The 18,833-nt window shown below is 38.9% G+C and overlaps 1 protein-coding gene across 1 annotated transcript in view; it reads right to left on the reverse strand.

Moving 5' to 3' along the window:
• usp28 (ubiquitin specific peptidase 28) overlaps positions 1-18,833 on the reverse strand; it is a 31,135-nt gene that overhangs the window by 11,721 nt on the left and 581 nt on the right. Inside the window, exons 2-17 of the mRNA XM_072446907.1 lie at positions 15,503-15,580; positions 14,341-14,434; positions 13,894-13,975; positions 13,657-13,819; positions 7,620-7,706; positions 6,940-7,077; positions 6,328-6,398; positions 6,184-6,260; positions 5,952-6,100; positions 5,232-5,359; positions 5,058-5,153; positions 4,396-4,569; positions 2,218-2,420; positions 2,067-2,137; positions 1,360-1,588; positions 82-399 (exon numbers count right to left, since the gene is read on the reverse strand). Coding sequence (XP_072303008.1) covers positions 82-399; positions 1,360-1,588; positions 2,067-2,137; positions 2,218-2,420; positions 4,396-4,569; positions 5,058-5,153; positions 5,232-5,359; positions 5,952-6,100; positions 6,184-6,260; positions 6,328-6,398; positions 6,940-7,077; positions 7,620-7,706; positions 13,657-13,819; positions 13,894-13,975; positions 14,341-14,434; positions 15,503-15,580 — 2,158 coding nt within the window. The remainder of the gene's footprint in view (positions 1-81; positions 400-1,359; positions 1,589-2,066; positions 2,138-2,217; positions 2,421-4,395; positions 4,570-5,057; positions 5,154-5,231; positions 5,360-5,951; positions 6,101-6,183; positions 6,261-6,327; positions 6,399-6,939; positions 7,078-7,619; positions 7,707-13,656; positions 13,820-13,893; positions 13,976-14,340; positions 14,435-15,502; positions 15,581-18,833) is intronic.

The following is an 18,833-nucleotide window of genomic DNA, read 5'->3' on the forward strand; positions in this document are numbered from 1 at the left end:
AGGCACACACTGTAAGAGATGAATGTGTGTCTTTTTGACTTCCTTTCTTTCTTTACTTTCCTTTCTTTGCTTCCTTCATACCTTCCTCCTGCTGTGCTTGGCCGTGCTCCTGTGCGTCTTCTTGGCCCTGTCTGGATGTCTCTTGCCCCGGAGTGGACTCTGCAGACTCTGGTTCCTGGTTGTCCTTCTGTACTTCCTCTACCGTGTGTTCTGGAGGCTCCGCGCTCGCCGTGCTCTCGCCCTGTGGACAAGCGGCGGCGGAGGCCTGGCAGAACTGCTCCTCCCACTCGCTCAGCTCCTGTTGGAACCAGCGGTTGTCCTCGTGCACGTAGCGGCGCAGGACCGGAGGGAGCGAGTCCAGGCCCATCAGCACCTGGCCCGTCTCGTCATCTGTGTCTTCTGAGGAAGTACAAATACAACTTGATATGTTAAAAATATCTCAGTGGGTCAATAGAAAACTGTATACATGCTAATTCACTGCCAATTGTCAAAATATTTTAATATATAAGACTACGGATGATGTTTTTTCAGAATAAACGTGTATAATATGTATGTTGAACCATAGGCACACGTCTCATATTTGGTTGAGGTTGGTGGCATTATTATCACTTACAAATCTTGTGTTTTGAGATTAAGGGCAAAGTGGCATCATAAAAACACCCATTTGGTTAAAAAAATGTTTGATCAGGCCTAGTGTCTGGATGCGTATAATATCACACAGTTTTTGACATGAAAGCACTGTAGGTACATTTTGTGCAGCCTATGATCTTGCTCCAGGTTTGTTTATTTCAGTGACGTGTAAGAAACAAGGAGTTCATTCGTCATCTATCATTGCGAACAAAATCAAACAGCGCTTTGTACTTGAATAATTCATTCTGACCCAAACTGGCTAATGCACCTGTCAATCACGCCCATCTGAAGCAGGTTCTATCTAAAGTATTGTAGATAAGTGTGTTCTCTTCTGATGCTACACTGCAGCAGTGTGGTGATGTTGTAACCAAGTATCAAAAGTAGGCTAGTTCTAAAGCAAATATTGATAATGATAGAGATGAATCAGATCTGACACAGAAGAACTAGTTTTCTATGGAGCTCGTGGATATAGACTCAGAGACACCAGAGCAACGTAAATTAAAGGTCTTCTTTGTAGAAATAATTGCCAAACAAATAATACAGGAAAATGTCTCGATCCTACCAGCTCGCCATCCTCGAAAAACCTCACCGCCAAGTCATGGAAGTTTAAACTTTCGGATCAACGCATCAGACCAGCCCGATGCCAGAAACCACAGCACGCAGTGGGAGTGGAGAAGCAGCCACAACTGACCAACACTGAGGCGACGCCCAATCAGAGACGCCTCTTACCCGTGATGAGCTGGGGCATCCTGTCGTCGATGTACATGAGGCAGTAGGCGCTGGCGTTGGTCATGCCTCCGAACGAGTCCCTCTCCAGCTCCTCCCAGGACGACTCGCTCACGTTGATGTCGTTGTACTTGATCCAGCGCCGGTGGGCGTGGTCGTAGATGTAGGCCCAGTAGTGCCCGGCAGAAGCCTGGCCCTCGTGGACCAGGACGGCGTGGAGTCTGTACGGCACCTGTGCAAGGGCAGACAAAGTAACAGAATGTGTCTCGTTTTAGGAAGGTTTGCAGCAACATTCTGCATAAACTAGGGCAAAAACCAGCTCCAAACCAAGATTAAATCTGATCTAAACTAGAACTAACTTGAAGCAAACTAAAACTAAGAAGGGACAAACTATACCAACATAAGCATGAATAATAAAGGACCAAATCAGAACTAAACCAGGACTCAAGCAGATCTAAACCAGAACTAAACCTAGACTCAAGCAGATCTAAACCAGAACTAAACCTGGACTCAAGCAGATCTAAACCAGAACTAAACCTGGACTCAAGCATAAATAAATCAGGATTAAATAAAGCCCCAGTAGGTAAAGTTTTTTGCCAAAAAAAACAGACAAAAATAAAAGTACACAGTATGGCATGAAGAATGTTCCAGAGTATGGCTTTAACTGCTTTAACTGTCATGCAGGGGAATAAAATAGTGTTTTGTCTTACCTGGCACAAACTGTTGTCCGAGTACATGCTCTCAAGCTCCTGAGAAACCCTGTCGATGCTGGCTTTGAGCTCTACAAACAGACACAGATGAACAATTACCTATGAAATGTGTCTTCAAAGCTGAAACACGATATAACTGCTTTTGACATACCGTTGATATCGTTCTCGGCCTCGGTCCTCCAGCGCTGCAGGCAGCTCTTCACATGGTGCAGCTCCTCGTCGGTGATGCTGTGAGGGGCCGGGTGAGGAGGGCATTCCACCGGAGGTCTGCACTGGGTGAAGGGCTTGTAAATGGGTGTTCTTTGGCACATGGACACACCGGCTCCAAGACTGTCGGACGTATCCTCTGCTTCACTGAAGAAAAGACATTCGAAAGCAGCTTCACAATCATGTATTTTGAGGTTCTTAAACTGGCTTTGGGCTTCATATTCAAACTTTCCTCCTTCAGAACTCGATATGGTCCAGTCACTACTCTACCTATGCCGATTTTTAACAAAAAATGCAACACAATATTCTGGTATTGCTCAACTTGATGTATAAATTGCTATTTTTATCCCAATTAAAACTGTGCCAGACTTCCCGCTGTTGCCAGCAGAGGGTGCAGTTCCTTCTGGATTATGTTAAGCTACTGTTTTCTTTCACTACTTTCTCTCATTTCTGTAAATATCTAAATATATTGAAGTTAAAGAAGCACTATATAATTTTTCAAGCGGAGGGCCAGCCACATATGCATCTCCATAAGATGTTATTATTTTGCCTGGAATGATCCACAGTATGACAGTATGACATCAGTCTGGCATTTATTTCATGATGGGTGTTTCTGTTGCTCAAAAATACACACATTTACATTTAAATTCAACACAACTCACACTAACACCAAAAAATATGATATTTCTAGTTCATAATGCCGCTAACTAACAATATCCAAGCCCAAAGCAATACATAAAGAGACGTGTAAACTGACTAGCTTTAGTCAGTGTAATTCAGGTATGATTCAGATTTGATTCATTAAGAAATCATTAGTTATGTTTGGGCTGCCACGTTCTGCATTTAACAGAACCGGTCTGGGGCCAAACATGGCAATAATACACCTATAACATTCAGTCCAATCCATACAAATGTGCTATTTTGAAGTGAAAGTAATATATAAGCACCACAAAGTAAAGTAAACACATGAAATCATTGTTTAGTTTGGCTCCTGCATTAGATTTTTTGCCAAGGCTTTGGAAACTGTTGAAACGATACATGCATCCGGTGCCGAATAACTGAGGAAATAAAACACTGTTCTTAAACCTTTTACTTTGAAATGACAAAAAAACAGAAGTCAAGTTTGGGAAAACACTGTGAAACCTGTACTGACCAATCTAGGTGTGAGACTGGATAGTGATTTAAAATGTGGTGCCCAGATTAGCACAAATTCATCAGCTCGCTAAAGTTAAACCTGTTCTTTCACGGCGTCACTTTGAGATTTTAATCTATGCTTTTATCACTAACTGCATAGATTATTGCGCTTTATGTTGGTTTCAACAAAATTTACAACTCGTACAGCACACGGCCGCTCGCCTTTTTACTGGTACTAATTCCTTGTCTGCCGGCTACGTTAACGCTGCAGGTCTCGACGCTCAATTCAGATTTTTTTCACAATTTATTACAGATAAAATGTGACTCAAATCAGTTTTCATGTGTGAAGGCAAACAGCCCTAAAGAGTCTGATGCTGAGAACAGTCGTGCTGTTGTCACATTACGAGACAGACTATAAAGAGGAGGAAGCAGCTAAAGTTGATATCGCATCTTTGTCATATGTTACAAAACCATTTGTTGCACTCTCTAGCGTCGCTGTTGTTGTCTGGCAGAGTTTATCTGTTTAACTCCCATCTTTTCTAATACAAAAAAATAAAAATGTGACTGTTGGAATGATTTTGTTCCAGAGAAGAAGTCAAGATGAATATGATCTTCGTGTTCAGACTGCAAAGACCCGATTTGAAGACTTAGTAACACACATGAAAGTGGCTTGGTTCGCATTTAATAAAAATCACATTCAGGCTGTTCACACTGTCATGAAAAAAGGACCGTGGTCACATTTGGGCAAAAAAAATCAGATTCGACTTGCAACGTGAACATAGCCCTGGTCAGGCACTTTCTGCTCTTAAAACTCATCTTTTTTCCTTAACTTTACATTGAAATTTTGACTTTTTAATACATTTTTTGCATTTCTGTTGAAAGCTGTTTCCATGACCGACTAAAACGCCCAGGACAGAAGATAAAACCCGGGCAAACGGCTGACGCTGCCGGTTAAACTCGGTTGTCGCTGCGCTGGGGGTCACGTCACCTGTCTTTGCCGAGGCTGTCGCTGAGGGGGTGGGGCGGGGGCGTGGGGGAGGCGGCGGCCCTCAGATCCTCGGCCGGGGACACGTTGGACGGCTTGGTGGTGGCGAACTCCAACACGAACTGGAGCATGTCCGTCAGAGGGTACTTGGTAGGGCCCGAGCCGTAGTTTTTGTAGCTGGAGCAAGAAAGAGACGATTAACAGACGGAGAAAAACCTTTTAAATTCTGGAGCGTAATTAGCCTCAGAATAGCACAAAACATGAAAAGTGAAGGTGTTTTTTTTGAGTGATGTCAGAGCCTGGTTTAAAGACATTTACTATTGTATTTAACATGAACGAATGATATGATAGACATTTAGCATTTTAGATGAAGATAATATCAGGATTTTTAGGTTTTACTGCACAAATACCTTCAACCCACAATAGGTTTTTCATTTTATCTACATATCCCATACTTTACCACAAATTATACTTTTTGTGTGTGAAAAAAGGGGTTCAGACCCAACAAAAAACAAGTAAATAATTGTAAAACACACTTATGTGGCTTTTGTAGACCAACGCAACATTTAATGCTTGAACAATTCTGCTTTTTACTCTCTTTAGCACATTCTTAAACAGGTACTTTGCAATATTATGTGCTACTTTGAAAATCATAATCTGCTCACCACTCAAACTTCTGTTGAAGGACTGCGAGTTGTTCCTTCAGCTTCTTCACCGTCGTTCTCCTTTCGTGTGTCAGCTGTGTATTTCTGTGAAGATATCTGCAGACAAACGTTTATTTTCTAGTGAACGACAAACAATTTAAAAAAATCGAAAAAAAGAAAAGAAAAAAAAAGTACCTGTCCATGTAAATAATTTGCGGGAATTCTAGTTTCTTGTGAATCTTCTCCGGACGACCCAACTGCGTGTTGAACTCGAATCTGGAGAGCTCGAACGTCAAGACCGGAGGCAGCTTTTCGAACCACCGCTGGAAATCGAAAATGAAACTGGATAAAGAACATGTTTTTGTAGATGTTTTGTGCACCGTATTTTCCGGACTATGAGTTGTACCTTTTTTCCTAGTTTGGTTGGGTCTAGAGCGACTTATATGTGATATTATTAGTTATTTTCACTCTGGCAACCTAATTTAATTTGTTGATTATTTTCACACTGACAACCGCAAGAGGGCGCTCAAGGCTCTGAGCGACGCAGAAGAAGAATCTGCACTTTCTCTACCTCTGGAGTTTGAGGAGTTGTTTAGAAGTGACACAGAGGAAGAAGAATTCAATGGATTTAGTGATTTGGGGTAAAACTGATGCTTTGGTAAACTTGTTAGCATGTTCTTTATGCTATAGTTATCTGAATAACTGTTTAATATGTTACGTTAACATACCAGACAATTACCACAGTTTGTTGTCTATGCATCATGTAGCTGAAGGTGTTACGTTAGCGTACGTACGACTTATACTCCAGTGTGACTGATATAAGTTTTTTTCTCCATTATGCATTTTTTGGGCTGGTGCGACTTATACTCCAGAGCGATTTATACTCCGGAAAATACGGTAGTCTGATTATCTGACCTCGCGACCGGGCGTGACGCAGTGGTCCGAATGCAGCGACTCGATCTCCCTCTCCACCATGGCGCCTTCCAAGCATTCGTCCAGGTTGTTGAAGCCGTTCACTTGCAGAGGGTACTGTCCGAACTGCTCGATGTTGCACAGCGTTTTGCCTGAATTAAGCGAGTCATAGCGGTATATTTTTAGTTAAAATGGTTTTGCGTTCAAAGATACTGCAAGAGGAAACTGTACTCGCCCTCGTGCAGTCGCTCCGTGACAAAAGTGCCGTAGAAGAGTTGGACCATTGGGTTTTTCAGTTTGTCCTTTTCTTCGCTGTTAAGAAATGACACGTTAAGGTGCTGTTTGTTATATGATGAGGTATGATGTGCGACTGACTTACTTTCCATTGGCAGCCAGCTGAAAGGCATCCTCCAGCCAGTCCAGGAGCTTGTGGGTGAACTCACTCACATCCTGAAGTGTAGATTTTAATCAAGAGAGCTCAGTAAATGTGTTATGGAACAATCACAAATCAATAATATTAAACTGTTGTGCAAATGATATGTAATTGCCAGAATTATTATATGTTTTTACAGATCAATATCAGTCTGGTCTCTGTGGTCAAATTAGGTTAAAATAAACACACACAGTAAATGCAAAACTGAAATACAAACACAGTATATTACGCATAAATAGATGTGCTGATAACTGATATTAGGCTTATACTTTGGTAGGTAATTTTGTGCACTTTTTGTTTTTCTTCAATATTCTTAACAAAGAAATATTGCTGTATTTTAAAATGTTATTAGAACACATATATACCCGTCATTTGGGGGGAAAACATTTTCCATTCTGTGAATTTCCTGTTTTATTTATAAGGAAAACTAGATTTTGGGGCATTACAAAAATAAACTGAATTGACTTTAATGAACCCATACCATTATCCGACCTTTGACTAACAGTGACATTCTGACATCACGGCCTGTCTCCACGTCTCCATGACAGCAGAGTTTACCTGCTGAGCCTCGCTGGTCCTGAAGGCGTCTCGGAGCAGCTCCACGGCGGCGGACGGATCCACAAACCTGCGAGTGGAGCCCAACATCAGAGCGAACAGACAGCGCAGCTCCTGCATGAACGCGATATTCCTCTTGTCCTGAAAACACACACAAGTTTAGAACCACTGTAGTCCAAAAACAGACTTGGTAACGATCTGATTTAGACCAGTTTTAGTCCTGGTCGAAACTAATTTTGTTTTGTTCATTTTTTTAATTGTAAAAACGCAATATTGATCCAAAATGGCTGGGTAATAGAAGTTGTTTCATTGACTTCCTGTTCAAAACTGCGGTTAAGCCCCGCCTCTTTGCAGTATAACATAACATACACAGAACAAGCAGCGGATCGTCATTCATTTTTATTTTTGAACAATAACTCCACAAGATTTTCTTTTGACCTAAAATGTATGTCTTACAGGGAAAATACAAGGATGTGGGCGGGGATAAGGGGTAAGTGAAAACAGTTAATTTTCGGAGCACTACAGGATTAACGGATCAATCAGAATACAACTTTGAGTAAACCTAATGATGAGGTCAAACGCTAAATCGTTAAAGTCGATTCGGACCTCGTTCGGATCCTCGGTTTTCGTCCTCGCGTTACCTGTCAACGTACAAATGATTGACAGGCAGGTGTTTTACTCACTGAATTCGTCTTGCACTTCTCTAACAAGCGCTCCGACAGGTGATAGCTGAGCACCAGCCTTTTGAACACCGGCAGATGGAAGAGTGACTGCAAAAGAAAAATGTACGTACACTGATTATTTTTTTACGTACGTCAGAAACATAAACAGTGAAGCAAAGGATTCTAATGCGAGGTTATGAAACTTACAGTAAAGCAACTCAACACGCTTTCCGTTCACCTCGGAAATTCAATTAAGTCTTATCTCGGCTCTAAACCGCGGAGGGAACATGAGCTGATGAGTGACTCCCGCGGTCGCTCGCTCCTTTTCGTGATGACATAATTACTGCATGGACAGTATCTGAATTAACTGAGGCCGTGGTTTGTTATTTAACTTACTGTAGCGAGCGTAAAAACACAGGCCCTTTTTCATTTTTCATTTTCCATCCGCCAAGTCAAATTAAATTGTTTACACTTTTATGGACTAAACCTGAAGCTGTTGCTGGACAATTTGGAGAAAAACAAATGGCTGTTTGTGAAGCTGAGACTCTGCTGTCTGATTTACACAGACAGATTATGCACTAAAGTAAATAAGATTTTTCTTTTGGGTGAATATAAGATGAGTCAAGCTTCTGTTCTGATAGAAGGAACTGTAGACTGAGCATGTGTATGTTTGTTTGTTTGTTTGTTTGTTTGTTTGTTGGGTCCTTGACATTTCAAATTGTGGATGAATTTAAATATCTTGGTGTCACTTTGTTCTTGTCTTTAAAAAAATAAATTGTTGAAAAAGATTTGAGTCCAGATGACTACAACTGAATCTTTTTCTACAATGGAACGCTCCTGGATAAATGAGGGATTACACCAATTTACTTTGTAAAATTGTACATTTTAATATTTGTCATTTTGAACTAAAAAATTTGATTATTACTGAAATTACATTATTACCAGAAAATGCTGCTCAAATGTTTCTCCACTGTTTTTTTTCGCACGTTGAATACTGCATTACAAATTGGTAATCAACATTGCCTAATACTTCAAAAATATAATCCTTTAAGTTTTAACGATTAAAAAATAAATGAATAAAAATAAAAATAAAAAAGAAGTTGACATGGTCTTTCTCTGCCCCTGAATGAGTTTATTGAATTCAGATCTGGAAGAGCTTTTACACAAGACTTGGAACTGTGTGTGTGTGTGTGTGTGTGTTAGTGTTATATGAATTGTGTCTTATTTCTTTATTTGTGTGTTTGGAGTACTTCCCAGAATTTGACTCAAATTAAGTGTGTTAAAGCTTTCCTTTTTTATCAGATGGTTGGGGAAAAAGGAATAAATGCAGATCAATTCAAACGTTTTACAACAACAATGTTACAGTTTTTAAGTAACAAGTAGTAAGGTAAAATATAAGTCTTGAAGTGTGAGAAAATGTCTATTTGGGTACAAAAATGATAATTCCAAAAAGACAAAAAATGCTGTAATAAAGGCTTTTTCATTTTCAAAACTCACAGAGACACTTGGATCTTTGTCTTTGGGAAAATTTGACTTAAAATAGTTTTTTTTCACCCAAATAATACAGTTTTCTCTTTTATTATCTCCCTTTTCTCTGTTTTTGATCAACTTTTGAAAAATCTTTTTATTGGACACACGCAGTCCTCCTTTTCCTTTTTATTCTTGCAGCTAGTCTCTGAAGTGGCGTTACTGCTGGTTCTTCTTCCTCTTACCTCAGGGGTGTCAAACATCCGGCCCGCCAAACATTTTAATCCGGCCCGCCGAACATTTTGAATTAATATAAAAAAAAATATATATATATATATTTTTTCTTTTTTTTTTTCATTCATAGAACCGTAGTTACTTCCGTAACCGTTGTTAGCGCTAAAACTACACGTCCCTCAATGCCGCTGGTGGCCGCCCCTCCCCGCGCGGTTCTTCACTGCCGTGTGTACTGCCAAGGGAGAAGTGCTGAGAGAAGTAAGACCATGGATGTATTATATTATCTGGATAGGGTACGCCCCCTCTGCCTCTGGCTCCAAATTGAGTAGTGGCCACTTCGCAGAATGCAGCCTTTTGGTTTGACCATTTCAGGGGTTCGGCCTCTAAAATTACCAAACATGCTAAATTGTTTTTAGTCTAAAAATAAAATAGAAGGAATTTCACTCTTCAACTGTTTCTAAAATACTTAAAAAATACATTTTTAACCTTCCGGTGAACGGTGTACGAGCACCGAGCGCGCACGTGACCCTCATGAACGAGCCTCAGGAGAACACGTGACGGAAACTAAACACAAGCAGAAGAAAGTGACAAGACGAGACCACGATACACGTAAGTTGTGTTTGTATGTCATTCCTCACGTTTCACACATCGTTCCATATGAAGTGTAAATCAACGATTACACAGTTAACACAAGTTAACACGAGCTAACGTAAGCTAAAGTTTAGCTACACAAAGATGCAACAACACGTGATGGCTCGTGCTTCTGCAAATAAATAACTAATTATTTCTCTTACTAAATGTTCTAAGAGACAAGAGGTTATGCACAGATCAAGGCAAACTAGAGAAAGAAGGGAAATAAAGTGATGTTTGTATTATGTGCTATAAAAAAACAATAATTCAAATATAACCTGCTATAATGGGTCATATCTTACATATATAAATGTAAAGGTGTTTAAAAGTGACAGTCCTGTACTTACAGGGGCTGAGACCACATTTGAGGTTTTATTACATATTTCATAATGACATGTGCTGTGTTTAAACAAAGCACACACTTGTTTTCTATAGGAATGTCATGGATTTACTTCCATGGAATTTGTAGATATTTAGCAAACATGTCAGTTATGTTCTAACTTCTAAGGTTTAAACTTATGCATAAATAAATGACTTTTGGTTCTAGCTTTAAAAATTAATGTGAAAAGAGGAACTTTTGTGTTACAGAGCGAAATGTAAATCTGTCAATAACATATTCCATTTAACTCCGTTAATTATGCATAATATATCAATGTTCTAATGAGTATCTTTCTCATCTTCAGAGTGCTGACCAGTGAGTTTAGTCTGTCTGTGCTGTCCAGAGCACTGCAGGTCACTACAGGTCACTGCAGGTCACTGCAGGTCACTGCAGACACAGATTCATCTCAAGTAAACTCCTGACGACTCCAAAGCAAAAGGTATTTTAATAATAACTTGTGCCTCGACTAAAAGTAAACAGTGTAGAATCAGTACTTTGAATTTATAAAATGTCTGTTTTGTTATGACCAAAAAAACTAAATGATAATTGTTCTTCAAAAGAGCCACTGCTCTGTCACATGTGTCTGTAAAGCAGCTTCAGGACAAACATATGAAGTGTATGTTATATGACTTGTATAATCTAAACATATGAAGTGTATGTTATATGACTTGTATAATCTAAACATGTGAAGTGTATGTTCTATGACTTGTATAATCTAAACATGTGAAGTGTATGTTCTATGACTTGTATAATCTAAACATGTGAAGTGTATGTTATATGACTTTTATAAATCTAATACATATGAAGTGTATGTTATGTGACTTGTATAATCTAAAGCTGTGACATGTTCGGTTTGTCTCTCAGTCATACGATGGAGCTGAACGGAGGAGTTTACTGAAGTACAGAAGACTGCGTAGCCATGGAAACAAAGTCTTGTTAAATACTGAGATATTCAGTATTTAACGCAATGTCACATTCATGTGCATATAACTGATGTAAAAAGAGTGTTTATTTTACCATTATTATTAGTATTATTTTGTCTTACGCTGTTTTTATTTTATCTTTATTTTCCCCCTCCATTCTTTATTAAGGTATGAGAGGTTCTGTCTATAGGAGTTTTTGTTTATAAGAGTTCTTCTATTAAGATCGATCTATTAAGAGTGTTTTTTAAACTTCCTATAAGTTTTCTGTCCTTTTCCTCTGTATCTACTGTGTTGCAACAACGACATTTCCTCATGTGTGGACAATAAAAGAATATCTTATTTTATTCAGTTTGTTCTATTTGACTTATACAGGTTGTTTTATCATTGTTAATATTTTGCACTGAATCACCAAAGCAAGTTCCACTGTTTGTGAATTATTTTCTTTGACAATGGCAATACATTTTCTGATTCTATTAATGATAATAATAATGAACAGTACACAGACTCCAAAACTCCTTAATATGGGACTCCCACATTGTAGCTTTAAAACTCATTGGAGCTTTAAAACTCAACTAAAACTGGCTAAAATCAATTTATCATTTAAGATATTCCTTTATTGTCCCACATGGGGAAAAATATAATCAGATTTGCATTTATTGAACAAGTTCATTCATGTTCATTATTCGTATTAAATACATTAATAAACAAATGTGTTTTGTATTTATTAAAGATTGACATGATACAAAAACGACACAAAAGGAAACTGAATATAATTAAATACTGCTTAACTCAATTATGTAACAGAATCGATGATTATATTTTATATTTTTTCTCATCTGATTAAAAAAAATGCATATTGGCCAAATTATATTATGTAAATAAATAACTGAAAAGTTAATAACAAAATAAATACCCAAACCAAAAACTACAGAAAATGATGAGGACGTTATTCCACCTCTAAATGTAATTCATTGTCATTAAACCAGACTTTTTATCTTAACACTTCTTTATAATTCTCTTAAATATCAGAGCTTTACAACATGATACATGTATATTTATAGATGGATATAACAATCCATCATTATACGTTACATAAACAGACTATTTCAAGCCGAATTATTCCAAAAGTCCGTGTTGACTCTTCTCAGTCTGTCGCGCTGCTGTGACGTGCGCGCTCCCGACGCCAAAGCCTCACGGCGATGACGTCACAAAAGTGGGAGGAGATATACCACTGTTCAGGAAGTAATGCGGAACTAAGAAACTTTTTTGGAACCACGCGCCAATGAGCAGCTCCATAGGTTTCAATGGCGGCCATCTTGGCTTCCGGGGGCTTGAGTAAGACACGCGTTTGCGCACTTTACAGCACTTACGCACCTCAGAGCAGAGGTCTGAGCGAGGACAGAGACGTGTGGCTTTATGAAACACGTGGAAGAAAGAAAGAAGACTGTTTTGTGGATTTTATAGTTGTGCTAAAAGTGGAGCTAACAACAAGAAAAGTAACTTCTGTGATGATGCTCTGTGAGGAAAACATCCTCTACAAACCTGGACAGATCAGGAGCCACAGGTAAAAACACAGGTCAGAGTGTAATAAAGTATGAACATGACAGTGTCCACACTAATGTGACTGAACACAAACACAATGACCTCATTTGAGTCACTACATGAATCATTTGTTACTAAGATCAAGTTAAACTATGAAAATAGTGAGCTTGTATTGAGTTTGAGCAGAAACATGTCTGTGATATGAACATTTCACACCAGAAATGAGCAGTCTTTCACCTGCTGCACATTTGCGCAACAGTCTCCACAACTATTACTAGGCTGTAAGAAAGCTATTTATTTCTTATGTTTTTTATTGTTTTATTTTGTACATAATATTTGAGAAAAGAGTTTGGTTTGATGGAACACTGTGGCTCATAACTTAACCTCCTTAAACGCTCCACGTGTGTTTGTATTTAGTGGTGAGTCAGTTCAGGTGAACAGAGAACTAAAGATAACTACAGATTACTACAGATAACTACACAGACGTGGAAATGTTAGTTAGTACATTTAAAAGGTTTTTTAAATCTCGAGAAGTTTATTTTGTTATAAAGTCAAATACAATATTTTTCAGTTCCAAATACCCATGACTAAATGTTTATCTCTGTAGATCAACTCTGAAGTTGTAATGACCTAAACTGAAGCACAGTGTTGGTGAAATTACACTTGTTTTTCTTAATACATTTCAGTTTATGAGAACAAACGTGTTTGTAATTTTATCTTAATTGATCCAGTAATTGCTTCAAAAACAGCGTAGGCTATATAAAGTTATTTATTTCTTATATTTTTTTATTGTTTTATGTTTTACGTAATCCTCGGCCCGCGACCCAGCCTGAGCGTCGAAATTCGGCCCGCGGCCCAAAATGAGTTTGACACCCTGTCTTACCTGTATTACAGCGCTGAACCAGCAGGTGTTGCCCACATTCCGGATCCCCACGGGCCAGTCGTCCTGCCTGATCCAGTCTGCGGGGCTGCTCATGTCGCTCTGGCCCTCGCACCTCCTCCTCTTCATCCGGGCTGCGTTCTCCTCCGCGCTGGCCTCCAGAGCTCTGGCGTTCAACATGGGATTATTGACGTGACGACACAAAGCAAGAGAAAACTAGTGTTTGAGCTTGATTTGAACCTGTGAAATTCTTTCTCTTCCTCCTGGGCCTTTTGAGACTCCTGGAGACTGAGCTCGATGGCTGCCTGAAGTTCATCTTTGCCTAAAGCAAAAGGATAATTTATCACTATACATAATGGATTATACAAGTTTTACAAGTATACAATTTATCAAGCTTTTGAAGGAATTAAAGACGCTGTTCCTAATCCAATTTTACCCTCTTAAAGTCTATTTTTAGTCTAACTTTCGTCAATGAAAAGCAGGACTGCAACAAGTAACGGACTACTCATGATAAGTCTACTATATCATTTGATAATCTGGACTTCACAGACACAGACAGATATGAAAAGATTTTTTATATTAAAGAACCGAGCTGGGACCACCAAGTCTTCGGCCCCTGGTCCAAGTCTTTCAAATAATTTTACCACATTGCTGAATACACCTCATATTTTTCCACTCGAGTCTCACCAGTGGCTCCTTGCTGTCCTTCTCCAGGCTCCTGCACTTCTCCGCTCTGAGCGGTCAGCAGTCCCACAGCATGTCCAATGTCCCCTTGACTGGCCTTCAAACATACAACATGACGTTCATAATGATAAGAAGCACAACTTCAAACCATTTGAAGTGATTTTTTTTCCCATATAATATCTGCTGTGGCTCATTCTTATTAAAGGAGATTAGTATGTCTTTTTCAGCTGCTGAGTGATGAACTATTGCACGTATCATACTATGGAACTATAGCAAGTGTAAACAATAGTATTGATCTAAAATGACTTCCTGTTCAAAACTGTAGAACTGATAAGCCTCTTCATGGTGACATTTCACTGTAACAAGCAGACAAGACAATACAGACTTACTCAAACATGGGTGAATCAATCAAAATAATATGACAAGGTTAAAAATGGCATAATACGTCCCCTTTAATCCTTTGTACTAGGTTGGCCTCTTGAGCCTCGACACGACATATATTTGGTATCTTTGAGGTGCACAAATTGAAGTAAAGTTGTAGTAAAGTTCACAAAAATAGTTGATACTGCTTTATGTGAAAATGCCCCGATATCGCCGATACGAGCTCCTTTGAAGTGCCCCACCCCCATACGCGTGATCCCCGTCGGCCGTCCCCCTCCCGTTGAGACAGGTGGCTCTACTCCCGTAGTTTATTGCTCTGTTAGTCAATTATCACAGTGATGGGGTTCCTCAAGCTAACTGCAGCTTGTGGCCAGTTGTGTTTCAAGATGTAATGAGTTAGAGCTGATGCTAATTCCGCTTCCCGGGGCAAACGCAGCCTCTTAATGTTCCCATTTGTAAGACTTAATGATTTGAGCAAACTACTGCCGGAGTGTTTACAACTTACTATAGAAGAGGAGTTAAATATCCAGAATAGATGGTTAGATGGTATGGAAGCAGACAGCTAAGGCCAGGGAAGAAATGTACTTAAAGAAGACGGATTGCGCCTTTGTAGATCATTATGTTACATTTTTGTACATTTTAAATTGCAATATTGATCCAAAACGACCAAGAGACAAGACAAGAAACACTGATTTTCATTTGCCCCAACTTAAGAGTCTAAATTGCAAACATTTGAAGGCAATATTGACAGTGTTTAGTCATAAAGGTACATTATTTGTCTTACTTTCAGAGCTCTGTAAAGAATCTGTGGATCCTGGATGCCAGTGACCTCTCTCAGCTGGTTGATCAGGATTTCACTCTCCTACAAGAAGCAAAGCAAAAATAAATACTGTCAGGCTGAGACAGATGACATCAAAACTTTTCTAAAATTCTATTGTTAATGTTTTAGGACAGGTTACTTTTTTTGTGTGACCATTGACATGAATATTCAGGCTCAACGTGTGTGGTTTTTGTTCTATGTTTGACAAACCATTGACTCAATTAGAACTAACTGACATCATATTTTATTTTATCATAATTTACATGTTTGCTATTATTATTTCCTGTTTCTGAATTCTGTTCACTGACAATGGCGCCTATAAATATCATTGGACTTAACAAACTGACTTAATACAATGTGTTTTGCATCTTTAATAAGAAATGTATCAGCAAGAAAACCATCCAATTATAATTTTAGTATATTTATTTAAACCAAGAAAGTCCCACTGAGATTCGGAATCACATTTCCTGGCCCCAGAGGTGAGTGCATTGTACACGTGACAGGGAAGGTAAAGCTTAGCCTTCATTTGTACTCTGCATTGGACCCATCTTTCAACCAGTGCAGCAGGAGCAGTGGTCGTTGCAGTGCAGCGCTCGGAGACCCATCTCCAGAGCCTGTGCTAGGCTTGGTCAGTGAAACATATGCAGACACAGGAAGAACATGCAAACTCCACACAGAAAGGCTCGGGAGTCGTGAGGTTGAAGTTTCAAAGGATTAATGCACAATGTCCACAAACACAACTAACTATAATTACAATATAGTGGACATAATAATGTAGAAACATTTTAAAACACTAATAAAAATGTGAAAATATAATTTCCAATAATCAACAACTGACTATGCATGGATTTCAATCACATTCATTTTTGTTAAAACTTTTGACTATATAATTTGCATAATATATTTTGTTTGTTAACAGTCCTCATTTTTCACCACTTAAAAGACATATTCTGCATTATTTACATTGAACTGCATTATTTGTATTGAACTTAAAATAATTGGTCCACAAAAAGCCCACAAGTTTATAATCAATCAGGCGTTTCCCACATCAGGATATGAGTTAGAGCTCCATCTCCTGGCTGCAGAGGCGAGATAAACAAACCTAGCTTGCCCTGACTTGCTAATGTAAGCACGCAGATGTAATGAATGCGATTTGACGACAGAAATGCTCAGAACGAGTTTGGCGATGATTTATGGACTTAGAAACAGTGCAAAGGTTCTTGAAGTTCTACCTATGATGTCAAAAATCTGGAAAAGGGTGTTTTTGAGGCTCAGGTGGAGAGAACTTACTAAAGAAGAATAAAGGCTAAATACAACTCTAGGTATGTTTTTTGGTGGGTTAAGAGTCTAAATTGGTTTAAAGCTCAAAATAAATTGCTTAATAACCATGGATGGACCAAAACCTAATGAACAAGACCCGGACCTGAATCAAACTATAGCCACTAGTTCACTTTGGAGCGGGTCGGGACGGTCCAAAAGTGCGATATGACCGGGCAAGAGCACGCAGACTCAGGTGAAAACAAAATGACAAAAAGCAGATATAAATCAAAAGTAAAAAGCTTCTGTCAAATTCTGACTTAATAGTGTGATGATTACTTTATTTATTGAGCCGACAAACTTAACAAAACAACGCTAGCGCACGTTAGCATCGGCTGTTTCCTGTTTATCGACGCACAGCATAGTGACATGATCCAAACCCAGTGTATTACATAACTAGAAAACGCAAAGAAGTGGAATAAATAAACGAGAAGTAGGCTAGTTTCTGATTTACGCTAACTTTAGTCATGTCTCACAGCGAAAGAACTTGGAATTATTGCTGAAATGAAAAAAGTATCATTCTGCTCACGACCTCCGAGCCACGACCTGAGCACGGCGACGCATTCGGCCATTAACAGAAGTGTTCCGAGAGTGAACCGGTCTGGAGAACCGGGGGCCGGGTCGAAACGTGGCTATGAAAACACTGAAACTTATTTCCCACATTGCCACACAGTAAACAGCATATCTATTCTACCACATGTCTCTCTCTCTCTCTCTCTGTATATAAAAGCAGATTGGGTTCGCCGCTATATAAAGCCCAGAGCCCAGCAGCAGGTGTATAGGTCATGGGTCCACTGTCCGTCCTGTCCCTCACAGAGACACCCTGTCAGACTTATATGGCGCGCGGGGGGCTATCCGAGACCCCCTCTTTAGTTAGCCGCTATTTTGGTCCGCTGACATGGACACGCAGGCTTCTGTTTATCATTCCTCTCGCCGTGCCACCGAGCCTGACTGACACGGACACTTGCACCCAGCGTTTCTCCTCCGCGACAGGCAAATGTGAAGGAAAAAAACACAGCAAAGGCATCAAAGGATTAGTAATGAACAGTTATTTCACGTCAGATACTGTTTTAGTTTGATATGATTTGACAAAATGGTGGGATTAGTGGTTAGTTTTGTTTGTTGTTGAAAGAATGGGCACGGTAAGGAGTTATCAGGGAAAGCATTAATGCCAGCCAAGACAGGAATAACCGCTTGACACTTTATATAGTAGGTCTAAAAATATGTGTAAATAGGTTAAAACATACGGTATAACACATACAAAAGATAGGGTACGTTTTAACTTTGTCCTACTCCTTTTTGAACATTTTTTTCTCCTCTTATAGTTACAATATTTACAAGTATTATTGTTGTTTCGTGTTTTATTTATTCTTTTCCTGTCATTTTAAAACTAAAAGTTATCTATCAATCAATAAATGAAGTTCTCAGTGATATTTCTGGTAGCTTTACACTACAGTAAAGCAAAAACGTTAAATAAACTCAACTGACTCTCTTATTAAATAATAAATACATTTGTCCACAAGGCTTAATTCTCTCAGACACAATGGCACAAAAACGTGCACACAGGCTTTTTTTTTAGGCTCATAGGAATACATTATCTTAAGGTAGCCTATGCCTTCTTCTAAATAGTTTAGATGCATATAAGACTAATTTTAGAGTTAATAAAAAGCCTATTTGAAGTCATTATTAAGTCAGCTCTATATCAGGGTTGTCTCAGTTCTAGTGTAGTATATTTTCATTCACATTGTTGCTATTTTTTGGGTTAATCTCTAAGTAAGAACTTCTCTAGCAATAATGACGTCCCAATTTAGACTTAGAATAGTCCTGTTATAGACCTGTTATAGACCTACTCAAAAAGCCAAATCTTTTCTTTAGTGGTTTGAGTGTGAAAGGTTTGAGAGCCACTGGTTTATTCTTTGGTATAGATGACTTTTCCCCAGCCAAAATATATAAACATAGTCAGTTTTATTTTAAAGTG

Source organism: Eucyclogobius newberryi, unplaced genomic scaffold (genome assembly GCF_026437365.1).
Source record: "Eucyclogobius newberryi isolate DKJ021-1_F unplaced genomic scaffold, fEucNew1.0.hap1 SCAF_15, whole genome shotgun sequence".
Classification (NCBI taxonomy): domain Eukaryota; kingdom Metazoa; phylum Chordata; class Actinopteri; order Gobiiformes; family Gobiidae; genus Eucyclogobius; species Eucyclogobius newberryi.